General features: G+C 45.5%; 1 protein-coding gene across 2 annotated transcripts in view; it reads left to right on the forward strand.

The window, feature by feature from the left end:
* Positions 1–27,395, forward strand: part of SGCZ (sarcoglycan zeta) — a 4,297,431-nt gene that overhangs the window by 4,115,281 nt on the left and 154,755 nt on the right. For both annotated transcript variants that reach the window (XM_085642032.1, XM_085642033.1), the window contains exon 13: positions 27,021–27,144. In XM_085642032.1, the coding sequence (XP_085498158.1) occupies positions 27,021–27,144 (124 nt within the window). The remainder of the gene's footprint in view (positions 1–27,020; positions 27,145–27,395) is intronic.

Genomic DNA, 27,395 nt, shown 5'->3' on the forward strand with positions numbered 1-27,395 from the left:
AATGGGCAGGTATTCCTTAATTGCGATTTCGCAATTTGCTAATCGCAATTAAGGAATTTTAAGAAATCGCAAAAAGTTTGCACTTTTTTAAATACATCCCGTTTTGCAATTCTCAAATAGCGATTCTTTAAAAATCGCTATTTGAGAATCGCAAATGGTGATGTTGATACATATGCCCCCAAGTTCCAAATATTCTATAGCATTGGTTCTCAAACTTTTGACTTCTGTGGACCCACGCTTCATAGTTACTTGAACCCGGACCCCCACTGAATCATTACTGGAATCAGGGAGCTTCGCCCCTGAGTAAATATTGGAAGGGGAGACCCCAGCTAAGCATTTTCGATGATTTGAACCACAAAACAATGCAAAAACATAGAGAATCAAGCATTCATCAAACTTATACGCAAATGCTAAAATATTTTATTTCATTCACAAACAAATATAAAAAAGTATAATTTAAATGGGAAGGTTGGAGCTTTTCTAAATTCAATTGAGGATACTCATTGTTCATACTCTGTTCTGTAATTTTCACTGTTCCCACAAATCAATATGAGGATACAAACTCAATGTTTAGCCTCCAATATCCAATATCTTCACATTTACAGAACATTTTACATTTTTCATTTTAAAATGTGCTTCTTTATTTATATATGCTTTATTAATATATTAATAATATTTAATTTCCTAATCTCTAAACCGGTGGTACTCATAGCACCTTTGGAAAGCATCCCAAATGGCCCTTTAAAAGTCAGCTGTGAGCGCTTTCACAGCTGACTTTTAAAAGGGGCTTTTGGGAAGCTTCCTAGTTTGGACAAAGACAGACAGAGGCGCAGAGACAGATACAGATAGAGGCGCAGAGACAGATACAGATAGAGGCGCAGAGACAGATAGAGGCGCAGAGACAGAGACTGAGAGACAGATAGAGACTGAGAGACAGATAGAGACTGAGAGACAGATGAGAGACAGGGACAGACAGAGACAGGGACAGACAGATATAAACAGGGACAGACAGAGACAGGGACAGAGATTGGAACAGACAGGGACAGGGACAGAGATAGGGACAGACAGGGACAGACAGACAGATAGAGACAGGGACAGACAGATTGAGACAGGGACAGACAGATAGAGACAGGGACAGACAAATAGGGACAGACAGGTAGAGACAGGGACAGACAGATATAGACAGGGACAGATATAGACAGGGACAGACAGAGACAGGGACATAGATAGGAACAGACAGAGATAGGTACAGACAGACAGATAGAGACAGGGGCAGACAGATAGAGACAAGGACAGACAGATTGAGACAGGGACAGACAGATAGAGACAGGGACAGACAGATAGAGACAGGGACAGACAAACAGGCACAGACAGATAGAGACAGAGACAGGGACAGACAGATAGAGACAGGGACTGGGATAGACATATAGAGACAGGGACAGGGACAGACAGAGACAGAGACAGACAGACATACAGATAGAGATAGGGACAGACAGATAGAGACTGGGACAGACAGGGACAGACCGATAGAGACAGAGAAAGGGACAGACAGAGACACGGACAGACAGACAGATAGAGACATAGATAGAGACAAACAGAGACAGACAGATAGAGAGATAGAGAGATAGAGAGATAGAAGATAGAGACATAGAGATAGAGACATAGAGATAGAGAGAGAGAGAGAGAGAGAGAGAGAGAGAGAGAGAGATAGAGGGAGAGAGATAGAGAGAGAGTGAGAGAGAGATAGATGTGTGTATGCCGGGTCTGGTGACTCAGTGGACGAACACGTCCGCAGCAGGCGCCTGTGTTCAACCTTATGGTCACCGTTTTTTTTCTTGCTCTAGCCCCGCCCCATCCCCCACTGACCCCGCCCCCACCGGTGTGGGCCACAAGCCACACTGTAAATTTGGCCCCTGAGAGAAAGTTTGTGAGTACCCATGCTCTAAACTGTCGCAGACCCGTTGAGATGATTTTGCGGACAAACTGACTAGTGTGCATCTTACATTTTATTTAAACTGACATATAGATAAGGAATAAAGCGTTTGTTCTTAGCTGTCATAAGTCTGCAGTAGGCAAACTTATATGATTCTTCCTTTCGCACATTGCAGGTATATTACCTTAGCCAATACTAACCGAATCCTATAAGTTAAAAAAATTCCATTCTCCTAAAATGGAGGATGAAGATGATTTTAGGGAAAGACATGGTTTGGTGTCTTGCAAATTGAATTTTGCACCAATAACATGTGGGCTGGTCCCTATAAAAATGCAAAGATGGGTACTATAAGATTGCTATGTTGTTCCTTTGATAACGTTCCTCAAGAGGCAATACTGTCTAAGAATCATGGGAGTTATTTTCACATGAACCAGAGTCATCTCTGCTCTGAACTTAATTGCTTACCACAACAGAGGAATATGGCTTCATGGTATACTCGCAGGGATGTCATGATACTTTGTTTGATTTTGCTTCTTTGCCTGCTGCTGAAGCTCCAAGTCACAAGCATTCTGAAGTACTGGTAACTGCGTTGTCAGGGAAACAGAATAGAGATACAGCTTCTTGAATCCCAGAGTCTGCCTGCTAAAAAGCCTGTGTGATTTTACTTTGTTAGAGAAAGAAAGGCACTCACTGCCCTAGGTTTCTGTGTGGTCCTGTTCCTAAGGCACACATTTTAAGAGTGCTGCCTTATTTGTGGGATAAAAAGTCTGTAAACTATTGTCTATAAAACATCTGAAAAGGATACTTAATGTGTATGCTACTTCCCTACCAGTAAACCCTTTGTGCTTCATAATCCACATTCTTTAAACAACTTTGTATGCCCCTTATTTTTTATGTTTTATATAAATGGCATTTCTATGTTGAATCTTGGTGTTTTAACAACAACCTGCTTTCATCTGGACATACACTAACAACGAGCTCCACCCTGAAGCTCTTGAAGGTTTGTTGTACAGTTGTGTGAGTTCTGACGATAGGGAGGAAGTACTGTCAAGCTTCTCTCTCTTTTTTTGTATATGATATATATTGACTCATGCACCACCAGAATCCCATGAGTTTAGAGCGTGTATCATTCCAATAAATGGAGACTCAAGTATAGGAGATCTTTTGTTTGTCTCACTTTGAGTATTTTGACAAGGACACATTGGCACAAAAGCCATGGCACTTTAAAAGTCTGGCCATACCCCTTCTTGTTCATAAACAGGATTTCTTTCTTTCAGACCTTTTTTGGGGTTTGGTTAAGAAGTGGAGAAACTTTCACTGTCTGTCATGTATTGCAATTTTAAATGGTAATGCCAACTACTGCGGTTTGCATTGTTTTGTTCTTGCAACCAGTTTACCGCTGCTTGGGGCCATAATTAAGTGACCTTTTAATCTCCCTGGTGGGACCGTAGTCCCAGGGATCGTGCCAGCTTGTTCTCGCCTGCACTCGGCCGCAGTTTCCACCAATGTTACCCTAGTGAAGGACTACAAAGTCCAAACTGCTACTGCTAACGAGGGGGAGGCGCTAGATCTCAACACACACATAAAGCGCTGCCTCGCCCATCCTTGCCCGTCATTGCCAGGAAGAGGCAGGGCTGGGCCACCCCACCTTCCATTGATCCACGGGACTGTATTACTGAACGTTGAACTCTCTTCACGGAAACTTGCCAGGACCCCGAATAAGTGAGTCTCAGACTGTGACTGTGAGGGAAAAACTCGGTGGGGTGTGGCGTGTAGGATATTACACGGTCTGTTTAGTGAACCTGCCAAACTGTACTTTTGTACTCTCAGTAGTCTGGTAATCCACTAATTGAATATTTACCTTTATTGGCAACCCTGACTAAGTGAATGCTGGTATACTGTCTCATCGCACTTAATATAGAGCTCGTAACTGAGTGTTATACTGTGGGGAATTAACTCCATTAATCAGCCGAGTTTGGTTTATGGGAAATCTTTGCTTGTGTATAAGTGCCAAGCTTTTTGTTGTAATCATCTGAAGCAATCTGTAAAGAATCAGTTGTTGTCTGACAGGGAGACATGTCTAACAAGAAGCAGCCCATGAAAGGCTCCAGTGGGGTGGGCTGGGGGCAGCAGTGACAACTCTTGATTCATTTCTGACCAGGGCTGCAAATGTTTTGTCCAACGAAATTGCTATAACTGAACGGAGACTTTCGTAGGAATTGAATAGCTTGCCCTTGAGTCCAGTACCATTGAAAACCTCACCCCATACTGTGCAAAGTGAACCTGTTCCGTCGCCATTGGTCGTCACCCACTTAATAGATGAGACTGATTGTAACCAAGATGAAGGCCCGTCCTTATTTGAGCCACCAGTAAAAAAGAAAAGAGGTGGAGGTAGGGAAGCAGCCCCCCCAGCAAAAAAAAGCAAGTAGTCCTGTCTATTGAAGATCAAATTAATGTGGGATTGGGACAAATTGTAAGTAGCCTCTCCTTAAAAGTAGAAGAAATTGTAAAGTTGCTCCTAAGCCCTATTATTGTCAGGCTGGATAAACTAGAATCACTACTGCTTCACGCTTATGAATGTCCTACTGCCAGTACCCAGATCCTCACAGGTTTAGTACCGGGTGGACAGATTCATTCGTCAGCAGCTGAGGTGAAGGATAGCAATAGCCACTTACATAATAGGAGGTTGCCATTTAATAATAGTAACCAAAGGGCACACAAAGTATCACAGCAGCTAAGGAGTGATAGTATACAGAACCCAGGTAGTAGAGGCTCACAAGGACCGACTGTTCTTCCCGGAGTTGGCATGACCCAAGAAATTACCCCAGACTCAGCCTCGTGTGATTTACCTGGGGTAGCACCTGAGGAAACCCGATTAATTAATGGGACTGAGCCCAGTGGCCCAAAACTTCCTAAATCCAATTGCCTTGTGAGACCAAGTACTGAAGTTCTGCAGCTGCCTCCTGAGTCAGCCCCGCTTGTGACTGTCCTCGTAGGAGTTCCTCCCTTACAGGAGAACTCCAAAGAGACAACAAAGGACTTAATACACTGGCTGGACAAATCACAATCACATTGTCGATCCTTTGCCCCCCATATGATCATGGCCAGAAGAGTTGGTTGGGTAGGGAAAGCCACAAGGAAAGACAGGAGTGGGGATTGCATTGTGGTTAATATAACCCACCATGCTTACGTAAGAGCCATATTACAGGGGCAGATGAGAATTGAGTCGTCCACGGGAATACAGGCTCTTCCACTTTCCTTCTTCTATCCAGAAGGGCCACTATGCCCTAGGTTTGAGGGAAGTAGATGTATTCGGCCCCAAGGGAGGACTTCACAAACACAAGAAGTGGGCACTACTAGGAACGTATTAATTCCCCTCACAAATATATTTGCACCATTAAGGGATTTGGATAGTGTGGATTGACAGCCAACCCCTTCTGAGATAGCGCATATTATAAGTCCTATTCTAAGAGAAGAATCGATTAGTTTGTACCAACTTCCCTGTGACAAAGTGACTGATCCTCTGGTCTGTACCTTTATGACATAGGAACATTGCAGGTCTAAAGGTAAAAAAAGATGATGAACAATGGCTAGCAGTAATAAAGGCAGGTCACATTATTGCACTTCAAGAAACCTGGGACACTACTCACTCTTTTGTAATGGATGGTTTTGCCTCATTTTCTAAACCTGTTTCCTCATCAACTGTAGGAAGAGCAAAGGGCGGCTTGCTTACCCTAATTTCACTAAAAGTATCATGCACTACTAAGGGTCTGCCTAGTCCCTCTCCACATCTATTAGCAGTAGAATTAATATTTCCAGGCAGTGTTACTTTGGTGATAGTAAACTTTTACAATTCATTTTGTAGGGATCATGAGAGTGAACACCTAACTGCTCTTGAAAGCTTTATAGAGGATCTTGCACAGGAGAGAGATGCTCCATACAAAATAGTTATAATGGGGGATTTTAATAAACATCGTTGCAAATTAAAATGTTTGTCAGATGGAGAGCTATATGAAGATTTACCGCCTATGGCCCATTTTGAACACTCTATACAAGGCGTCCGGCTAGAAAGTCTATTAGCAAGCATTAATCTATACTGTTTAGAGTCTGGGGAAGGAGCAGAGGTGATACCATCTTTCTTTGGGAGAGGATGCAGTTCTACTATAGATTATGTTGTAATATCAGCCCCTCTATATCAATATATGCAGGAAGTTAGGACGGCCCAAACCGGTTTTAGTGACCATAATCTGATTATTGCAGAGTCCAAAGGTTTTATGGTCTTTCGGGTTGCGGAGTTAAAAACCTTCGCTAATGCAGATTTTCGACGCTCGGACCAGGATCGGAAAATAAGATGGGAGAAAATTGTCCCCGAATTCTTTTTAGCAGAGTTATACACAGAGGGCAGAGAGAACATTGAGCAATGCCTTAATGAACTCAGGACGATATTATCAAGGAACGGCGATAAGATTATTGCCGCTTTAGCGGCATGAAACTGCCGCTAAAGCGGCAATAATGGGCTTGATAATATGCCTTTGTGAATTCCCATAGAAGCCCAGTTTCTGGTGTGAACATGGGCTTCTATGGGAATTCACAAGGAGATATTATCAAGCCCATTATCCCCGCTTTAACACAGTTTCCTGCCGCTAAAGCGGCGATAATGTTATTGCCGTTCCTTGATAATATATAGTGAGCCCACAAAAGTACTAGAGGCCTATGATAAACTAACTAAGCTAATTGGTAAAAAGTTAACCGGTAAAAAAATCATGGCAGGCACTAAGGAGGTTAAGTGGTTTAACGCCGACTGCTCTAAAGCCCACAAAGCCCTTATGGTTGCATTAAAAAGCTTACCCAGAGATCCCGACCTGATTAAAACCCGAAGGAAAGCATATGATTCAGCCTTAAAATTAAGGAAGGCTGCTTTAAGGGATCAGGCATGGGAGGACCTTACACAGGCAAGCGCACAAGTTGAGAGTGCAAAATTCTGGAGAGTAGTAAATAGCTCCTTTTTTAAAGATAATATCACTACAAGAATAAAGTGTGTAATTCCAGCCGACTGGTGGGTTAGTCACTTTGGACAGATTTATGCAGAGGTTGTCACTGAACAAACTGGTCCCCCATGGGAACCGAGGGCCTTGCCACTCACTTTAAGGTTTGAGGTAAAAGAAGTCCAGAAAGCGATTGAGGGTATGTCTGCACGAAAAGCCCCTGGGCCCGATGGAATACCTGCGGACCTCTATAATTCAGACCCGGGTGAAAAGTTTAACTGGGGTGTTCAAGGCTGCCATAAAGATAGGCCAACCCCACTCATGGTCCACGGCGGTGATTTTGCCAATCTACAAAAAAGGTACTAGGGATGATCCGGGCTGTTATCGTCCAATTTCTTTGTTGGACTCTGCAGCGAAAATAATGGGCAAAGTAATCTTAGATCGCCTAAGCACCTAGTTGGAAGAAAAGGATGTATTGTCAGAATTACAATTTGGTTTTCGTAAGGGCAGAGGTACAGTGGAACAATGTATGAACCTACTCATGATTACTAGTAAATATACCCTAGCCAAAAAAGGACATATGGTTTTGGCTTTAATGGATTTGGCGTCCGCTTTTGACAGGGTAAACAGGTCTAAGTTATGGCAACTGTTGCTGGAAATAGGGATGGATAGGAATTTAGTATGTTTCCTGCATGGGTCCCATCTTAATTTGTCCACCTTGGTGAGGTATAACGAGAAAAGCTCCCTAACCAAAGCCTGGAAGGAAAAAGAGGAGTGAGGCAGGGGTGCATTCTTGCACTGGTTATATTTACACTATATATAAATAAGTTGGGGGCAGTGCTATCTAACTCATGTTTAGACATCCCTAGAGTAGGTTCCAAATCAATTCCAGTACTTTTATATGCAGATGATGCAGTTTTCCTTGCCAGGACCCCGATCACTTTGAAATCTTGATTTTATGGTAGCTCTTGACCTTGCAGTTAATTTGACTACATCTCACATAATGTCACTTGGTAATTTAAAACGAGGGAAAAAATCCCTTCCATGTAAAGGAGGAGTGCTAACCAATGTTCCAACATACCCATATTTGGGTGTGTTATTCGATGAAAACGGCACTTGGGTAGCACAGCGTGCGCTAAAGAAAAACACTTTGGCAAGAGCAGCTGAAGCCTCACTGGATTTTGCTAGAAGATTAGGGAGTAAACCCATACAACCACTTCTGCAAATTTACAATGAGAAAAGTGTCACTATGACAGTGTACGGTAGTGTGCTATGGTGTTACAAGGATTGTAATGAACTCCAAGGAGTCGAAAATATATATCTACATAAACTCTTAGCTGCTCCTTCTAGCACTCCTGCTTTTATGGTACATGAGGAGTTAAGGCAGGGCTACATAACAGATAATATTTATGTAGCACCCCTGATATGGTGGCTAAAAAGTTGGTCTAGAGATAAGCCAAACCTAAACCAAACTAGTTTGGAGGACTGCAAGATGTTAGACAGAGTTTCAGGTTAGACAGAGTTGCAGATATTCCCTGCTTAAAATATGTCTCCCAGCAGCTTTCAGCTCTCGGGCAACCAGAGCTATGCAATCGACCAAGAAAGCTGCATCCTGAAGCTGTAAAAATGATAAAAACACAATTTTTAACGAGGAGACAATTGGATAAGGAAGTAAATGAACTGAAGAAACCTACATGTAGATATTTTATGATTATAAGTCCTGGAATTTTAACTCAAAATTTTTGGTCTTTTGTAAATAATCTGCATCATCGTTCTCTTTTAACGAGATTTAGATTTAATTGTATCCACTGGCTCCTAACTGTACCTAAGGGTTTTGCAAAGCCATGTACCCTGCAACCATGAGCATGTGATAATTTTTCTGACCAAGACCTGTTGCACTTTATGTTTTTTTGTGATTTTTATACTGAAGTGCGAGCCAAATACATCCTACCACTTTTGCTATTTTGTACAATTAAGACCAGCATTGATTTATTAACAAATGCTTTCTTCCCCACTCGTATGTTATGAACTTGCACGCTTTTTATCAGGGGCAATCCGTAAAAGAAATAATCTAGTGTGCTAACAATAATGTTTTGGGCTGTTCGAATATGTCTCTTTTAATCTGAATGTATTTTAATTGAGTTTTTTATTTAATCTGTGGTGTAGTTTTAACCCAAAATATAAATGTTTAAAACGGGCACTTAAAAAGATGCCGAAGGACAAGAGTAGGATAGCGGAATGTAGGGCTCAATATAAATTGGCCATAAAGAAGAGGAAAAACTCTATCCATTACGAGGCCTGGGCGAATTTAAGGGAGGCAGCCGAGATGAGAGATATGTCACGTTTTTGGAGGGTGATTAATGATCCTAGTTTCCAGCCCCCGAACAACGAGAAGGTCACCTGCAATATCTTGCCAGAAGCTTGGGTCTCTCATTTCAAAAAGTTGTATAACCAGGGCAGTACTATGGTTCAACATATCTCAGATGCAGGCATGTTACCAAGTTCATGGGTACAGTTCACAGTGGGCGAGATTAAAGACGGAATACATGCCCTGACAAGGAATAAGGCCCCAGGCCCAGATGGGATTCCCCCCGATTTATTTTTATCCCAGGTAGATTTGTGGGCTCCCATACTTACAAGAGTTTTTAACACAGCAGTGTAAAAGGGAATGTCCAGGTCTTGGTCAACTGCCACCATCGTCCCCCTATTTAAAAAGGGTAATAAAAGCGATCCCCAATGTTACCGCCCGATTTCATTAATTGACGTGTCAGCAAAGGTTCTAGGGAAGGTAATTCTAAACCGTTTAATGGACTGGGCTGAGGATAATAAGATCATCACAGATACCCAGTACGGTTTTAGAACGGGTCGCTCCACATCAGATCAATGCCTCAATTTATACAACCTGGTGGCAAAGTACACCTTGGCTGATGATGGGACAGTCTATCTTGCTTTTATGGACCTGACGGCAGCCTTTGACCGAGTCAACCGAGAAAAATTATGGAAGATTTTAGACCTACCTACCAACCTAACAAAATCCTATATTATGGAAGCAGGAAAAAGACCAACGAGGATTTTTAGTTTTAACATCGGGGGTCACAAACTAGAGAAGGTTGAGGTTTTTAATTATTTAGGGATCATTTTTGATAAACACCTCAAATTTATCACACTAATCTCAGAAAAGTGTAAACAGCACACGAGTATAATGGGCTCAATAATGACCCGAGCCACGAGGTTAGGCCGCTGGTCACCGAATGAAGTATTGAATTTATATAATTCAATCTGTTTTTCCAAAATCATGTATGGGAGCGAGGTTTGGGGTACTAGAAACACCTCCATGATACAATTGGAGGAAAATAAGTTTCTTAGAAGGATTTTGCAAGTACCACAAAGTACCCCGGCCTACATTATTCATGAAGAGTTAGGGCTCCCTTACATTTCTGACAGAATAAGTCTTAAACCAATAATGTGCTGGATTAAAATTTGGACCAATCCAGATGCTAGCCTTAGTAGAGAAATAATCACTGACTGTATTAAAAGGGATAAAGGTCATAAAATACCATGGCTCAAATACGTAAAGGATAAATTGAAGTGGCTGGGCTATGCTAGTTGTTTTGAAGAGCCCACATCTCTGACGACCCAATCATAAACACTCATAAAAGCAGAATACTTGAGGCGGGTAGCCTGCTCCCGAGAAGACTGTGAAATACTGAAAGGGTCAGTGCGATCATATATACTCACGAAATCTGTTGCAGGCCTAGAACCTTACCTGGCGCAGATTTATAACAAAAAGGATAGATTTTTAATGACCAGATTTAGACTGGATCTTTTACACCATATTTTAGCGGTTCCCGCGGGTTTCACAAAAAACATTGGCTCAAAGGGTCCCTGTGGCTGCGATCTGGGATCTCCACAGGACACCCTTCATTTTGTATTCTTTTGTCCATTCTACGAATTTCCGCGGGCTTTCTTTTTAAAAACCATCCTAAAAGCGAATAAATTCACCCATGTCAGGGTAGCTCTTTTATACCTAAAACTTTCCTCGGAGCCTCTTACCTTGTTTTGCACTGTGAATTTTTTAAGACTTGCTGCAAAATTAAGGAAGACGAGACAAGAGACATAAGTTATCTCGTTTGCCGTGTATTGTAGGTGGGGCAAAACGAGTAAAAGTCTTTCAGGAAATTTGACACAAGCGGTGCATATAATAGTAGTTATAGCCGAAGAAGTATGTAAATGATGAACTGGATGGTTTAGCGCATTGGGGATGTTAAAAGGTATTTTAAAATGTTATAGTCCTTTTTATAATACTTTTTTTTTAAGTAGTCTATGATCATGTATTTTATTCTGGATGATGGTATTTTGCACTCTATAAATGCTTGCACCCTGCACTTTAATAATCTATGAATTCATAGCCTTGCCAGTAGCCCCTGTGTAACCCGGCCATTAAGGCCCTGGACAGGCCATTTAGAAACGCCCTATTTTGTCTTTTTTAAATGATTTTTAATATGTTAAATATGTTCGCAATATTGTATTGTAATATGTGTAATTGTATGTGCTCTTTTCTTGGATGTTTTTATATCCGAATAAAGATATTTTGATGATGATGATAAATGTGTCCCTTTTTGTAAAATACTTTTATGGCCAGAACGTGGCCGAATAAAGTTTTAATTGACGTGAATTGACTACTGTGGTTTGTGCTTCATGAAGTTTTTGATCTGAGTTTTTGTCGATTGCATGCTTTTTAATTTGATTTTATTTTCAGTAAATTTGTGAAGATACATTTACAACCTTCAACTACAAATCCATAAACTCTAACAAGCTGTAAAAAGACATTAACCTTCACCACAGTTTTACTGCCTCATGTGGATGTAGATTTACAATGCACAGACATTCACTAAGTTTTCAAGAGATACATTGTCTGATTGACCCTTTCTGCAAGGTATTCCCCAGATGTATGCTCAACCCATTATTGTTGGCATTAGGACTATGTTCACTTTTTTCCTGCTAACTAGTGGTTGTGCTCTCTACCTAAAACATGGTAAAACTGGCTTACGGCTGATTGGCACATTTATTTACTTGTAAGTCCCTAGTATATGGTACTACAGGTATCGAGGACCTGTAAATGAAATGCTACTAGTGGGCCTGCATCACTCATTGTGCCGCTCACTAAAGCAGAACTTTAAAACGTGTCTCAGGCCTGCCACTGCAGACCACAGTGCAGTTGTAAACTGCAATTTTGACCAGGCAAAATAAACCTCTTGCCAGGGGTACATTTTTAATGCACAAAAGTCACCCCTAAGTAGGTTCAAAGGTTCATATGGTAGGGTGCATTTTATTTAAAAAATTGGAAATGTGGGTTTAAGTTTTACATGTCCAAGTAGTGCTAAATTTGCATTGGGAGCAGGTGAAAATGTCATGTTTAGACTCAAATGAATTGTAATTTAAAATCCCTTTTTAATGGTAACGTCTTATTTTCAGTCACAGTTCTAAAAATGCCACATTTAGACAGTTGTCATTTTCCTGTTCTCACCATTTTGTGTCCCTGCTATTGTCCTGGGTCACATGGCTATGAATGGCTCTGCTGTTGCGGTTTGTGTTTTCCTCCCAAACAATGACACACAGGGGATAAGCTATGGTGGGATGGCTGGAGGTGGAGCTGTGCCCTGCGCCGATTGTACTTCAACAGACTGGCCTTCAGCACACACAAAGGACCTAGGCATCAGTCTTATGTCACCTCAAACCTTTTGGAGCCTTGACGGGGAAGAAAATAACTTCCCAGAAGATGATATTGGGGTAGAACTGGGTGTTTCTCCCACACACAAAGGCTGGCCCTCAGAACAACTCTTCAGTACATTCCTAGCCCTGTGGACATTACAGAAGAAGGACTGCCGTGCCACCAGATGATTTACCTGCTGCTACCAGAGGACTGCCCTGCTGGTTGAGGACTGACTTGCTGTCTGAGAAGGAAGACTGCACGCGCTTATCTTCACCCCAAGCTAATCTTAGTGACTCCAAGTTTGAGTTAGAGGGACAGAACAAGCTCCAGAGGGCACTCTACAACTGCCCAGCTGACCTGCTGCAATGGAACCCTCCTGAGTCCTGCTGCTGGCCTCTGCCTGGATTGAGTCCTGATACCCAACAGGTACAATGCCCCCCAGGTCCTGAACCCTTCGCTGGCGTCAGAGTGCACTCATCCCTGCCTAAATGTGGGTTCCACCAGAACTTAAATCGCAGCCACTCTGCAGCCCTCAGCAGCACCGACAGCGCAATGCAACTCGATGCAAGGCATTGCATCACAGATCATAATTGGCGGCCTCATTGGAATCGATGCAGCCCAACACATCTTAATGCACCTCTCATCACAGCTTTCGCAGCTCCTCAGAACTAACGCAGAATGACACAACTCCTCAAATCAAGTACATAAGGTACAATTCTCAGCAGGATTATCCTGGTCCTTGTATTCAGCCTGTGCTCCATTGCAGCCAGCTTGAACTTTTGACTTTGTCCCAGTCCATTGTGTCTACATAACCACATATGGCACTGTGTGTTTCTAAGAAGTATTTTTTACCTAAAATGTAGAAATTACATATGTCTCGTTTTACTTTTCTATTTCTGGTATCATTATATTTAATTAAAATGTACTCTAATTTTCGAAATTGGTTTCTGATTTTTTGGGTGTTGTGTTTTCACTTTATTACTGTTTGTGTGCTGCATAAATACTTTACACGTACCCTCTAAGTTAAGCCTGAATGTTTTTATGTTAAGATACCAGAGGGTTAGGCTCAGGTTAAGACTCTGACTGAGTGGGGCTTCCACCGCCCTAAACCAATAGCCCAGTTTCTTACATACATCATGAAATTTGGGGCAGTCACAGGTTTCCAATAATACTTCTGCCAAAGTTCTGTATACTCCTGTTTGGTATGCAAGTTTATATGCTGGCATATTTTAGAAAAGTGTGCAAATAAATGTACTCCTTTTTTCTCCTAATGGAAAATATTTTTCCTGGGGGAGAAACCACTTTCCATAGACCCCAACTTTGTGGGTGGTGTTCTGTTTCCTTTTTCACCATAAAAAAGATGAATTTCTGCTATAGACAGTAGCACATTTCTGAGCAGTTCAGGTGTGAGAAGGGGTCAGAAAATGGCATCTGAATACCTACAAGCACGTAGATTTGGAGGTTTTAACACATGCAGGGCATTCCCCTGTGACGTGCCCATTCCTTACCCATAGTAGGAGATTTAATTAAGTGGAATCCTCTCTGTGAGTAAATCAGTTTATAATTGCAAGTTTCCTGATTTAGAAAAGCAGTTTAGAATTTTGCAAAACTAAAATAGAGAAATATTGAAGCAGGCCTATACTTGTTTTACAACGTCTTAAAAGTGTTGGCGTGGTTAAAACATCTTTAAAGTGCGCATACTTCTCAAACCTTCCCATCTAGATATTTCATTCCGTCTTCATTCAGGGGGTAATTGATAACTTTCTTTTTTTGCAAACTCGCCTTGAAAAATAACAATAATTGTTTAAGTTAATGTGTTGTTCATAAAATTAGCCCCCAATCATTGTGCTCTTTCTAATTGCACTTCAAGGGGATATGAAATGGAACAGCATCTGTTGGTGCTTGAAAATAAATGTTTGTTATTCCAGATTGCTACAACAAGAAAAAATGGAATCAAAAAGTCATTCCAAAAGTTGTCTCGTGCCCTCTTTAGTACACCATAAGTTGCTTCTTAGAACCAAGACATGAATCTTTTACTTCAGCTCGTTGTCATATTACATTTATTGATTTAATTAAACGATGTGTGCTGCATGCCTCTTCCGGAGAAGCTCGTAGTCTCAGTTATCCACAGTAAATGAGCCAAAATTTGTGCCTTATAATCACTTGGTTGTGAGTGTTTGATTGGTTCTGATGCTCCGTCCATCACCACCCCCTTTTGTACCGCTTTGTTCGCCATAAGATGGCAGGGTATGCTCAGACGTGAGTCCCTTGCTCACTTTGCCACTGGATTCAAGCAAGCCTGGCTGAAGACGGCTGAAATGCCAGAAACCGGTCCTAGGAAGCTTGTTTCCGGTCCAGGGAAGGCATGGCTTGGCAGTTCGGGCTGGACTGTTCCCATGAGGCACAGGGTCAGACTGATTTGCATATGGCCATGTCTGACCTGGGGTGGCAGAGTGGGCTAAAGAACGGTGATGGATCAAACCCAGATCTGTTGACTGGGTGTGAGTGTTTGATTGGTTCTGATGCTCCGTCCATCACCACCCCCTTTTGTACCGCTTTGTTCGCCATAAGTTGGCAGGGTATGCTCAGACGTGAGTCCCTTGCTCACTTTGCCACTGGATTCAAGCAAGCCTGGCTGAAGACGGCTGAAATGCAAGAAACCGGTCCTAGGAAGCTTGTTTCCGGTCCAGGGAAGGCATGGCTTGGCAGTTCGGGCTGGACTGTTCCCATGAGGCACAGGGTCAGACTGATTTGCATATGGCCATGTCTGACCTGGGGTGGCAGAGTGGGCTAAAGAACGGTGATGGATCAAACCCAGATCTGTTGACTGGGTGTGAGTGTTTGATTGGCTCTGATGCTCCATCCATCACCACCCCCTTTTGTACCGCTTTGTTCGCCATAAGTTGGCAGGGTATGCTCAGACGTGAGTCCCTTGCTCACTTTGCCACTGGATTCAAGCAAGCCTGGCTGAAGACGACTGAAATGCCAGAAACCGGTCCTAAGAAGCTTGTTTCCATTCCAGGGAAGGCATGGCTTGGCAGTTCGGGCTGGACTGTTCCCATGAGGCTCCGTCCATCACCACCCCCTTTTGTACCGCTTTATAATCACTTGGAAACATTGAATTGCTCAGAACATGTTTTTCGTTTTTGTCTTTGACAAATATTTTGCAGCCAACATAGGATTGCATATAGTTTATTCAAGTGGGATTTCTAATTGGGGCTATCTGCTATGCAAGCCCAGATCGATATGCTAATTTGCTGCTTCCACGTTGGTCTAATATAATGCCAAAATATAGCTTCCGCCATTGGACTTGATTTTCAGTTTGGTACTGCTTGTACTTCACGTTGTACTAAACATATTTATCTATTGCCTTAAGTTTGTTTTTCTAACTTTTCTGTGTTTTCATCTAATTTAACAGTGATATTTGTATGTACATTCGAATAAGAAAATCGTCGGGGGGAGGAGCCTAGCGCTTGACCAAGATGGCCGCGTGAGCTTTGAGCTCCCGAGACCCTCGTACCCTCCGTCGACTATCCTGTCTCTAATCCTGTTTGCATGCATGGCATCGTGCAGATGACTTATCAGGGAGGCGATTGATGCTACCCGCGGTCGGATCGCCCACCGGGAACCGGAGTTATGCATGGCGGAAGATTGAGGCCTATCTCCGAGGGATGCCAGGGGCTAGAGTTGGCAGGATGCCCGACCTCTAATTGAACAACAGCGGCCAGGCGAGGTGTGAACTACCGGACGGAGGTCCCTATCCTTTCACTTTCACTTTCTCGCCCTTTGTTGGCCCTGCCCAGGGAGTGCTCTCGGCTGCTTTATTATCATTTGGACGCTCTGCACGCTACTCTGGCGGCCCATCGCAGGACTGAGCACTCCTGCCTCCTTTCGCTGAGAGAGGGTCGTCCTGTTTGAACCGACCTGCTTGAGCCAACCATGTCGAGCAAAGCAGAGGTGGATCGGCTGAAGCCTAAGGCCACCAGGCGGGGAGCCTATACTCAGGCCAATAATATGGACCGCTACGCCCAGCAGAAGGGGTCACCGGGTGGACCGAGCCAGTCGCCGGATGCACAGAAGACTGCCTCACCCTTGGCCCCGGAGCTCTCGCTCCAGGATGTCATGGGTGCGCTCGAAGGGCTGCAGACTTCGATTGGGAGACAGTTTGATGCCCTGGCGCACAAAGTGGATGCCATCTTGGTGGACGTTAATCTGATCCGCGTGGATTTGGGCAAAACGAACGAACGAGTTAAAACCCTGGACCTCAAGACCACGGGCCTCGCTGATGATGTCTCGGACCTACAGACCGAGGTCCGTAAGTTGCGGACCGAGAGTGATCTCGCCGCCCGTCGGCTGGAGGACTTTGAGAGCCGGGCCAGGCGCAACAACGTGCGCGTTATCGGGGTCCCGGAGTCCTCGGACGAGACTTCTGTAGACCTGCTAGTGGAGGACTTGGTGCTTAACCATCTGCAGCCTAGGGGTCTTGGAAAGTTTTTCGCAGTTGAGAGGGCCCATAGGGTGCCGGGTGGTAGGCCCAAGGTGGGAGCCCCACCGAGGCCGATTGTCGCCCGGCTCTTTCATTTTCGAGATCGGGACGCTATCCTGCAAGCATCGAGGGTGACGGGCCCGGTCCCCTTCCAGAACGCGTTGGTGAATTTCTATCCTGACTTCACCCAGCAGGTGCAGAGGCAGGGCTTCCTGGGGGTGAAGAGGCGGCTTCGGGAGAGGGAACTGAAATATGCCATGCTCTTCCCTGCCAGACTACATGTGGTGTACGAAGACCGAACATTCTTTTTTGAGTCGCCTGTCATGGCCGATGAATGGCTGGACGCTCTGCCCCGACGACGGACGGGAGAGGACACTGCCGCAGACGGGGACAGTGGCCGGGATGAACAAGGTTGATGTCTTCGGAACCGGACTGACTCGATTTGACTCTAGCTAATGACTTGAACAGAATGCAGTAAATACGGAGGGTTGTGGGAGGACGAGGGGAGCTCTTTCCTCCCTTAGGGTACTTTTTGTAGATTTTGGGTTTGGTAGGGCGACAGGCACACTGCAAGTTGGGGGAGCTTTGTAAGCTGCAGCAGGGGTGCAGGGTGGGGGGGATAGTTGGGATTTTGGGTTTGTTGTTGGGGGGTTTGTTTCTGCAAGGCGTATTGATTATTTTCAGGACTGTTCCATGGTGGCTCTTCGGGTGTGGGGTGGGCCTCCTTACGTTTGGGGATGGGGGGTAGGGGTTTAAGTGTTATTAGCTGGAATGTTAATGGTTTGGAGGATCGCATTAAGCGCGGGATTGTTTTGCAATTTTTGAAACGGTCATTGCCGGATGTCGCCCTACTGCAGGAGACGCACCTTATAGGTAACACGTGCTATGCTCTTAATAGGAAGGGTTATAAATTCATAGCTCATTCGGGATTTTCCTCTGGGTCCAGGGGTGTGGGCATCCTAGTCAGAGCCTCGCTACCATTTGAGGTGGACTCCACCATTGTTGACGATAGGGGGAGGTTTGTGGCGGTGGCGGGGCGGTGGGAAGGAAGAACTTTGGTTTTAGTTTCGGTTTATGTCCCGCCGGCCCTGCAGGCCTCCACGTTTACAGATCTGGGTAGGGCCTTGCTGGATCTCCCGGGGGGTATGCTTGTGGTGGGGGGTGATTTCAATGCTGTCGGCTCTGGGCTGCTGGATAGATACCCGCCCAGAGACACAGGGGGGGCTCAGAAGTGGCTTCCAGACTTTCTTGACACACTTGGCCTGATAGACTGCTGGAGGCTCCGGCACCCCACACAGAGCCAATACACCTTCCACTCCGGAGCGCATGGTAGCCTCTCTAGGATTGATTACCTGCTCACTCTGGCTGCGCACGCCTCAATGGTGTCCGAGGCCAGGCACATGGCGCGTGGTATATCGGACCATTCGCCAGTGTGGGTCAGGCTGGATGTTGGCCGTGAGGGAGGGGGAAGGGTGGCTCCTATTAACCCTTGGTACTTCCGAGACCCCAAGATGCGCAGCGCACTGGTGAAGACAGTTGATAATTTTTTCAAGGACAATCAGGGATCCGTGGACTCGGCAGTGTCGCTGTGGGAAGCATTTAAGACCGTGCTGCGAGGGGAGGCCCTCTCCCTTGTAGTGGCGGCCAAGCGGCGGAGATATGGCGAGGTTATGCAGGTTGAGGAGGAGATCGTGGCTTTGGAGGGAGCGCTAGAGGAGGAGGTTACAGAGGCCTCACTGCATGAGCTGAGCTTGAAGCAAGCCGAGTATAAGGACCTGGTGACGAATGCCGCTAAGACCCTCAGTAGGGAACAGCAGGGCCGCTTGTATGATGTTGGTGACAAGGCCGGGAAACTTCTAGCTTGGCTGGACAAAAAAGAACGGGTTAATAGAGTAGTGCCGGAGTTGACGGGAGAGGGGGGAGAGGTGATTGTGGAACCTGAGAGGATTGTACAGTGCTTCACGGACTATTTCCGTATGGTTTATGCCTCAGTGTCGGATAGGCTGCCCGAGGACTCGCGTGACCTCTTGCGTGATATCGCTTTGCCCTGTCTATCCGACATAGATAGGGACGATCTGGATGGAGACATAACGGTCGATGAGGTGGCAGGAGCTATCCGCGCGCTGAACTCGGGCAAGGCCTCGGGCCCGAATGGCTTGCCAATTGACCTGTATAAGCTGTTTCCGGATAGGGTTGCCCCTCACCTGCGCGCCATGTTCGTGGAGGCGCGGGGGAGTGGGACCCTCCCGTTGGATCAGCGACTGGTGACAATTGTTGTTATACACAAAGATGGTAAACCCCGAGATAAGTGTTCCTCATATAGGCCTATCTCACTTCTTAACGCCGAGCCGAAGATTCTGGCTAAAGTCCTTGCGGCCCGATTGATCAGGGTACTTGGAGACCTGATCCATCCGGATCAATCCGGTTTTATTCCGCATCGTAACACTGCGTTAAACCTTCGGCGCCTTCATGGGGTAATCGCCAGGGCGGGCACGCTGCGTGAACCAGCTGTTGTGGCGTCTCTCGATGCCACGATGGCCTTTGATACGGTGGAATGGGCATATTTGTGGGCTGTGCTGGCCAAGTTCGGCTTTGGCCATGGTTTTGTGAGCTGGGTGAGGTTGCTGTATGAGGGACCCCTTGCGAGTGTGGTGGTAAATGGCCGGGCGTCGACTCCGTTTCAGCTTGGGAGGGGCACTCGGCAAGGCTGCCCCCTATCGCCATTGTTGTTCGCCCTCGCCCTTGAGCCACTGGCGGCGTGGATACGCTGGAACCCGGATATACGGGGACTTAGATGGTCGCCCGAACACGAGGACCGCATTTCGCTATATGCTGATGACATCCTGTTGTATCTTGCCTCGCCCAAGAAATCACTGATAGTGGTCTGTGACGTTCTTACATCTTTCGGTAGGAACTCGGGTCTCGTCATCAACTGGAGTAAATCGTATCTATATGTTCTGAGTGGCGAGGTTCCACCGATCCCGTGAACTTGTTCGATCCAGATCGCTCAGCAGGGCTTCGTGTATCTGGGGATATTTATCTCCACGGACTCCGCTTTGCGGTATGAGAGGAACCTGCTCCCCCCCCTAGCGCGCCTGCGGCGGGATGTAGAGGGCTGGCGGAGGCTGCCGCTCTCCCTCGTTGGGCGCGCTGCCTTGTTCAAAATGATGTCTCTGCCCCGGTTCCTCTACGCATTGCAGAATACTCTAGATTGGGTACCGGCCAAATACTTTCGGGAGATCGAAAGCCTCCAACGAACGTTGTTGTGGGACGGGCGGCCGCGAATAGCAATTGCTAAGTTGACGCTTCCATGGTATGATGGGGGTATTGCGCTTCCAGACATCCAACGCTACTATTGGGCCACCCAGCTGAGCGCGATTAATCATGGTCTCTATGGCCCTGCCCTCAGCCCTGGTTATGCCATGGATAGGTGGTTGCTGCGTGGTGGTAACTATCACAGGGCGTTGTACTCGCGGTCCCTGGACTCGTCCCTCACGGGGCCCACTGGGGTGGCGGTGCGTGTGTGGAAGATGGCAACTGACTCGCTGGGCTGGAAGGATAGGCTCACCCTCGCTACCCCGCTGTTTGAATCTGAAAGATTGGGTAGGCTTTGGCATACAAAAGGTTTTGATAAATGGGACCTGATCGGCATCTCCAGGGTCGGAGATGTGCTGATTAAGGGGAGGGTGAAGTCCTTTGAAGAGTTGCAGAAGGAGTATGAGCTGGGGACTTCCGAGTTTTTCCGCTATGTTCAGGTGCGTCATGCCCTCCGGTCAGTCCTCGTGGAGGGTGAGAAGGTGCCTGAGTCCTCCCCTTTGGAGGACCGGATCCTTGATGGCCATATGCCTGAGAGCACGATCTCGCTCATCTACAAGAAATTGATAAACGTCCGGGCGGATACGCTTCTGGGGCTGCGGGACCAGTGGACTAGGGATGGACTCGAGTTGGATGACGAGGATTGGCAGTCTGCTGTTTCCTCTCCCAAGGAGGTTGCGATCCCGTTGCGTCTGAGGCTGGTGCAGCTCAAAATACTGCATCGAGTGTATGTGACGGGGCCAAGGCTGGTTCATATGGGATTCTCTGAGGAAGGCCTATGTAGGAGGGGATGTGGTATGGTGGGTACTTTCCTGCATATCATCTGGGAATGTGGTGTCATCACGGAATTCTGGAGGAGAGTCCATGCAGTGATGGGGGAGGTGACGGGCATTGCTATGCAGCCGGAAGCGCGGTGTTGTCTCCTGAATGTCTGGGGGCCCACTGATCACGATGCGGCACAGACCCAATGGGTGACTCTGGGTAACATGGTCGCTAAGAGAGACATCGCGCGATTGTGGGGCTCCGTGGGGCCCCCTACATTGACCGCGTGGAAAGAAAATATGGATTGGAGTATGTTCAGGGAAAAGACAGTATATTGCGCTAGAGGCCGCCCTCGGAAGTGGCACGCCATCTGGGGGCGGTGGAATCAATACAGGGGGGGAATTTGTCTTGCCCCTGATTTGGATCCCCCCGAGGAACAGCTTTCTTCTTGACATTCTTTCCAGCCCAGTATATAAGATGTGATGATTAATTGACTTCTTGGGCCTCTGCTGTCCCCCTTCTTCCTCTTATCACAGTACTGTGACTGTTAGATGATTGGGGTCCGGCCTCCCCTGGGGGGCTATCACCATGGGCATTCAGTGTTCTTGCCTTGCTGGGGTTTGCTGTGTGTTTGTGTTTACTTAAAAATGGAATCTTTTCACTGCTCCTTTAATGCAATGTGGACGCTTCTTTGTCCTTCTCTATCGACGCTGCCGAACCTCCGGGTTGTCGGCTGAATAGCTGTGTCCAGACTCTTGGAGAAATAAAGGTTTTAAAAAAAAAAAAAAAGAATAAGAAAATCGTCCTGCAGCCAATAAGATGTGGTTATTAATTTACTGTGCCCATATTTTCAGAAACGTCTGCTGCATAAATCATATTATGAATTTGGGTTTGTATGTAGCCCAATCTTAGGTCTTTTGCATTTTTATCAAACTAAGTTTTATTATTTCAATTGTAAATTAAACGCTTGTTCATACAATGCCCATAGAATATTAGCATCTGTTTGACATGTTATAGCAGAGATAAACACCAGAACTTAGTTCCACATACACCGTTACTACTAGTGTATGTGTAGCGAACAAAAATGCACGACATTAAAACATACTTGTCTTCCGCCAAATAACCAAATACTCACTACAAAGAGAATTCAAGTAGGATAGCAAGGTTTCAAGGTCGGTTATCTGATTATTGTACGACGTGCGGATGTGATTGCCCTTCTTTTGGCCATCTGTATTCTGGTACCTGAACCCCGTCCAGGCGGCGAGCACTCCCTCCCCGCTCCCCCCTGTTTGTTGCCATTGCTGCGCGCTTTTCCCTTAATTATCACTTGACCACTTCTTGGTACCTGAAAAGGTTGCAGTTTTATTTTCACAACAAACATTTTAGTTACATGAAAACTTCATATTTCAAATTTCACTCATCGTCTTACTAGTGTCCTTCAATGACCATGTTTCACACTTTCGTCTATTGTTAATTGTTTTTCTCTATTTGCATTCTGGACCCAGCCAACTCAATTGCCTGGCAGAGGAGGGAGGGGCCCCATTCCCTGGGTTTCGATTCACGGGTCTAGGCTTCAACTTGCTCCCGATTTGGAGGGGGTCCCTTTCTGGACATGCCTGGGTTGCAAGTGCCGTCCCGCTCGTCCTGTATCCTTTCGGGGCCTTCCCTTCTCCCAGGGGTCCCTGCCGTTTGGCATCCCAAGGACCTTACTTGAGCATCTACTTTATTTTCTTGCGGCTGGGTCCTTGTCATCTTCCCCATCTGTACCCCTGCCGTAAGGCATCCCCGGGGTCCTGCGGGAGTGTCATCTTTATTCTTTCTCTGGCGGCACGCCGCCCAATGGCTCCCCCAGTGCCCCTGCCATGAGGCATCCCAAGGACATTGTGCGAGCCTTTCATCTATCTTCTAGTAATTTCGTTCTCTACTAGGTTCCTCGTGTCAGCTCCGCTACCCTTTCCCCCGTACGGCTGCGACGCCCGTATCCATAGGTTTGGGTGGGTCGGCTTCTCCTCTTCTTCTTTCGCAAGGGGGAGACTTGAAATATGATTTTCTGGGCCGTTGGCCCCTCTTTTAACCTCCTCCTTGCCTTCCTTGCTCGCCCCATGATTGGGGGGGGGAGCTTACTTTGTTTGCGGGCCTATCCAGGCCCTCCCCAGCCTAGCCGGGTTTTTAATTGCGAGGCGCGGGTGGTCCCGCCGCCGGCCAGCGTTCTAACCCAGACCTCCATCACCTTTGCCTTCCCCGGCCCGGGTCCTGACTTCTGATCTTGTATAGGATCTCCACAGTAAAATGCTGCAGTGGCGGATCGCCGAGGGAGTGCTGCCGGGCAGTGGGGCGGGGAGGGGCAAGATGGGGGGTAGTAGAGCCCAACATACGACGGACAGGAGAAAGGTAGGTAATGAAATAAATCAAAACAATTTACCTTGCGCGCGCTGCATCGCCGAGTTGGCCTTGCAGCGTGCGCAAGGTAAATTGTTTTATTTATTTCATTACTTACCTTACTCCTGTCCATCGTATGGCAGACTCTACCATCCTCCCACCCAGCCCCTCCCCTGCCTCACTGCCCCGCAGCACTCCCTCGGCGAGCCGCCACTGAAATGCAGGCTTATGAGGAAGAGGGCGTGTGGTGAGTCTTTCGATCTCAACATTCACTGGTCCCTTTAAGTGAATATCCCTTTTATGACTAAGGTCGATCGTCCATGCCATTTACCTCAAAGCAAGATAATATTTCGTCTCATAAGTGTGCTATTGGGTGCCTGCCCAAGCCTCTTTCTTCTTCCATATGTAGGACCATACTTCCTCACTAGAGTCCAATCATCCCATTTTACTTTCCCTTAATGCAATAGGCAGGGCCTCTGATGATTTCTGCACCTAAACTGTTGATCTTTTAGGCATCAGCGAAGCCACAGAAAGGTACCTTTGTCTGCTTTGTTAGGCCTAGAATGGTGGAAGAGTTAGGCACTGTCCTGACTTGTGTAGCCGTGTTATCCGAAGTTCCCTCTAGTACTATTGTAAGGGTTTTAGAATGCTTGTTGTTCTTAGAACAGGCTCAGAACTAGTGATGGAGTCCATCTTCGATAAAGTTGCATCTCAAGCATGCCTTAGAATGCAGTGCTTGTATCTTGTTAACCCTTTTTGGCATCAAGCATGTTCTATGTGTCTTTACATTAGATTCTCTTACCCAGGCATTTCTAGACACTTTAGACTTGAGTCACAAAGATAAACTTAAACTTTTGTGTAAATTGACTTTGTTTCAGTGTTCCCAAACTACTATTTATTAGTAACTTTACGACAGCAGTAATTCCATATTCGGGGCGGAGAACTCCGCACATAAAAATATACTCACTTACTTATGCCTACTGCCCTTCCTGGGGTATAGGTCATCAACCAGGACTCTCTAGCCATCTCTGTCCTGGGCTTTTCTTTCAATCTGACTCCAGGTGTAATAATTCTCCTTGCAAGCTCACCTCCTGGTGTTTCCTTGCTTTCCTCTTTTCCTTTTTCCTTGAGGGTTCCAGGCAAGGCCTTGCCTAGTGGTGTTTGATGCAGGTTTACAGAGAGTGTGACCATTCCAATCCCAGCAAATTTTCATGATTTCTTCATGAGCAGGGAGTTGAAAAGACTGCTGTCATAGGTCACTGTTGCTGAAGGTGTTTGGCTAGCGGATTTGGAGAATTTTCCTTAGATGGGGCTTGATTAAGGACTTGGCTTTGTTGATCGTGGTCACTGCGGCTGTGGTTCAAGTTTCTGCTCCATACAGAAGGACAGATTTTACATTGTTGTTAAAAATCCTGATTTTGATTTTCAGGATTAGGTCCTTGGAGATTGGGGGTCCTTGAAGAATGGGGGTCTAACATTGAGGCCAACCTTTCTGTGTACTGATTTAAGAGCACATTTAAAGAAGAAAAGGCTGTACCACATGATGAGCGGTGTACAACATCTGTAAATCTATGAGAAAATATTATCTCTGTAGTTAAAGGAGGTTTGCACTCTGTTGTCTTCGAGTTGAAATAGATTGAGAAGTCTTAGAGAATTAATGTTATGGACTTTTATGACCTTTGATCATAATGTGCCAAATGTGCAATTCGTCACAAATGTAGAATGTGTGTATCATTACATGTGAAGGTAGACTTTATTTAAAAAGTATACCAGAAGCATTGTTAGGTGCCTCCTTTCTAGAGCATGATGCTTAGTACAGTTTTAACAAGTTTTTTCATTAAATTACTATGGATCAGATTTATATTTTAAATTTATTTATCTACACTATTAAGCAGTGATGCATTAAAGAGATACCCGCCCTTCTCGTATGGCTGTCCTGGGGCAGGGTACTTGTTGAGGAACACACAATGCATGTAAAGGATAAGGATGTCATTTTCCTATCTTGCAGGCCTTGTATCCTACACTCTTGCAAGTTATTAGTGCTTATGTACAGTGTATACATTGGGTTATTGCCTAAAGGGGGTGGAAGCCCCACTTAAATAACAACCACAATCTTGGTCAAAGTGAACCCCAAAAACTCACCAAATTCACCTGTATTTAACCCTCAGGTAGATTGGCACAAAGCAGTCAAGATTAACTTAGAGACACTGTGTGAAGTATTTATTCAGCATAAAGTGAAAACACAACACAGGAAAAATCTCAAACCAGTTTATTAAAATCGAGTAAATGTTAATAAATAAAATGACACCAGAATGACAAAAATCCAATCAGTAGAACACGAGATATTGACTTTTGAAGTTTTACGTGAAAATAGCACCAAGAGGCACAAAGGACCAACCATTTATATCGGATCCTTCCTGGCTGGGTCACCCAGTTCAGGCCAACTATGATGGAGCGACAGATAACAGATGCAGGGTCCAGGTGAGTCCTGCTGAGAGTTATGCCTGTGGTCTTGATACAAAGCTTTGCGTTGCTCGGTGGCGTATCCAGTTAGGAGCTGGTGGCACAGCGATACGTAGAGGAGTGAAGGCAAAAGATTTGGGGGAATACCATGCCAAGTATGTTGGGTCTTACATGTAAGATTACATTTCCACCCCTATATTACCTGTATAAATGTAACCTATAGCTTTTCAATTCCTGTGTCGTTTGAGGCATGGAAGAAAATGTACTGCATGACCCACATGAGTGAAAGAGCAGGGGCCTGTGCTAACACTAGCACGTTTCCCCTTCTGTTTATGTGAATCATTACCCTCTTCCTTGTCGTTCATGGAGGGTAGGGAACCTGAAAGGAACCTCGGACAGCACTTGCACCGCCAGCCCCCCCACCAGAGGTGCAACTAGAGCCAAATTTCGGGGGGGGGGGCTACTAAAAATTTCGGGGGGGGCTGACTCTTGCAGCAATATGCAGAGTGGAGATGCAGGGGCTCTAAGAAGGGGGGAAACAACAAAGCCTTGTTAACATGTAAATGGTCTTTGAAAGACCTGTGAAGTACTCGGTGCGGCTGCAATAAGACGGTTGCCAGCCCAGGAAGCTGTGTCAGCCCGGGCTGCCACACACGACGGGGGAGGGGGGCTGAAGCCCTTTGAGCCCAATGGGCGTTTCGTGCCTGCCCCCTACACACAGGGTCCTGTTGAGAGGCATGTCTTGCGTGGAGCAGAAATGATTAGCTATCCGCCAGCCACAAAATGTCTGTCACTTGAAGGGAATAGGCTATTCAATGTTTTTTATATAGGCATGTAAAACACACATTTTTGGTGTAATTGTTCTGTAAATTAAAGATGTATCAAAACGAAAGCTTTTCTACAATAAGGGCATCAGTGACAACGTTTTGAAGTAAAATGTCTTAGTAAAGTAAAGTTTGACCCATGAGTGATTTTCTATTTCAGACTTGAGTCTCCAACACGTTCTTTGACGATGGAAGCGCCAAAGGGAGTGCAAATTAGTGCAGCGGCAGGGGACTTCAAGGCCAGCTGTAGAAAGGAACTTCATTTGCAGTCCACGGATGGAGAGGTAAGGCATTCTTTGAGAGTAGAACTCTTCTTTTTTATATCAAACATTATTTTTTCACAGATGTCTGAAAACATATTTCCTAGTCCATTCACTACCTTGTTAAACGAAATACATTTTATTTGGTTGCTTATGACTAAGATTTACAAAAAAAGTGTTTGCTAAAGCTGCAACATTTTCACAGTACCTGTGTTTTTTGCACCAATGATGCTTTGCCTCTTTCACGTTTTTGAAGTACGAACATGCTAGCAATG

The sequence above is a fragment of the Triturus cristatus genome, chromosome 2_2, assembly GCF_964204655.1.
Source record: "Triturus cristatus chromosome 2_2, aTriCri1.1, whole genome shotgun sequence".
Taxonomy (NCBI): domain Eukaryota; kingdom Metazoa; phylum Chordata; class Amphibia; order Caudata; family Salamandridae; genus Triturus; species Triturus cristatus.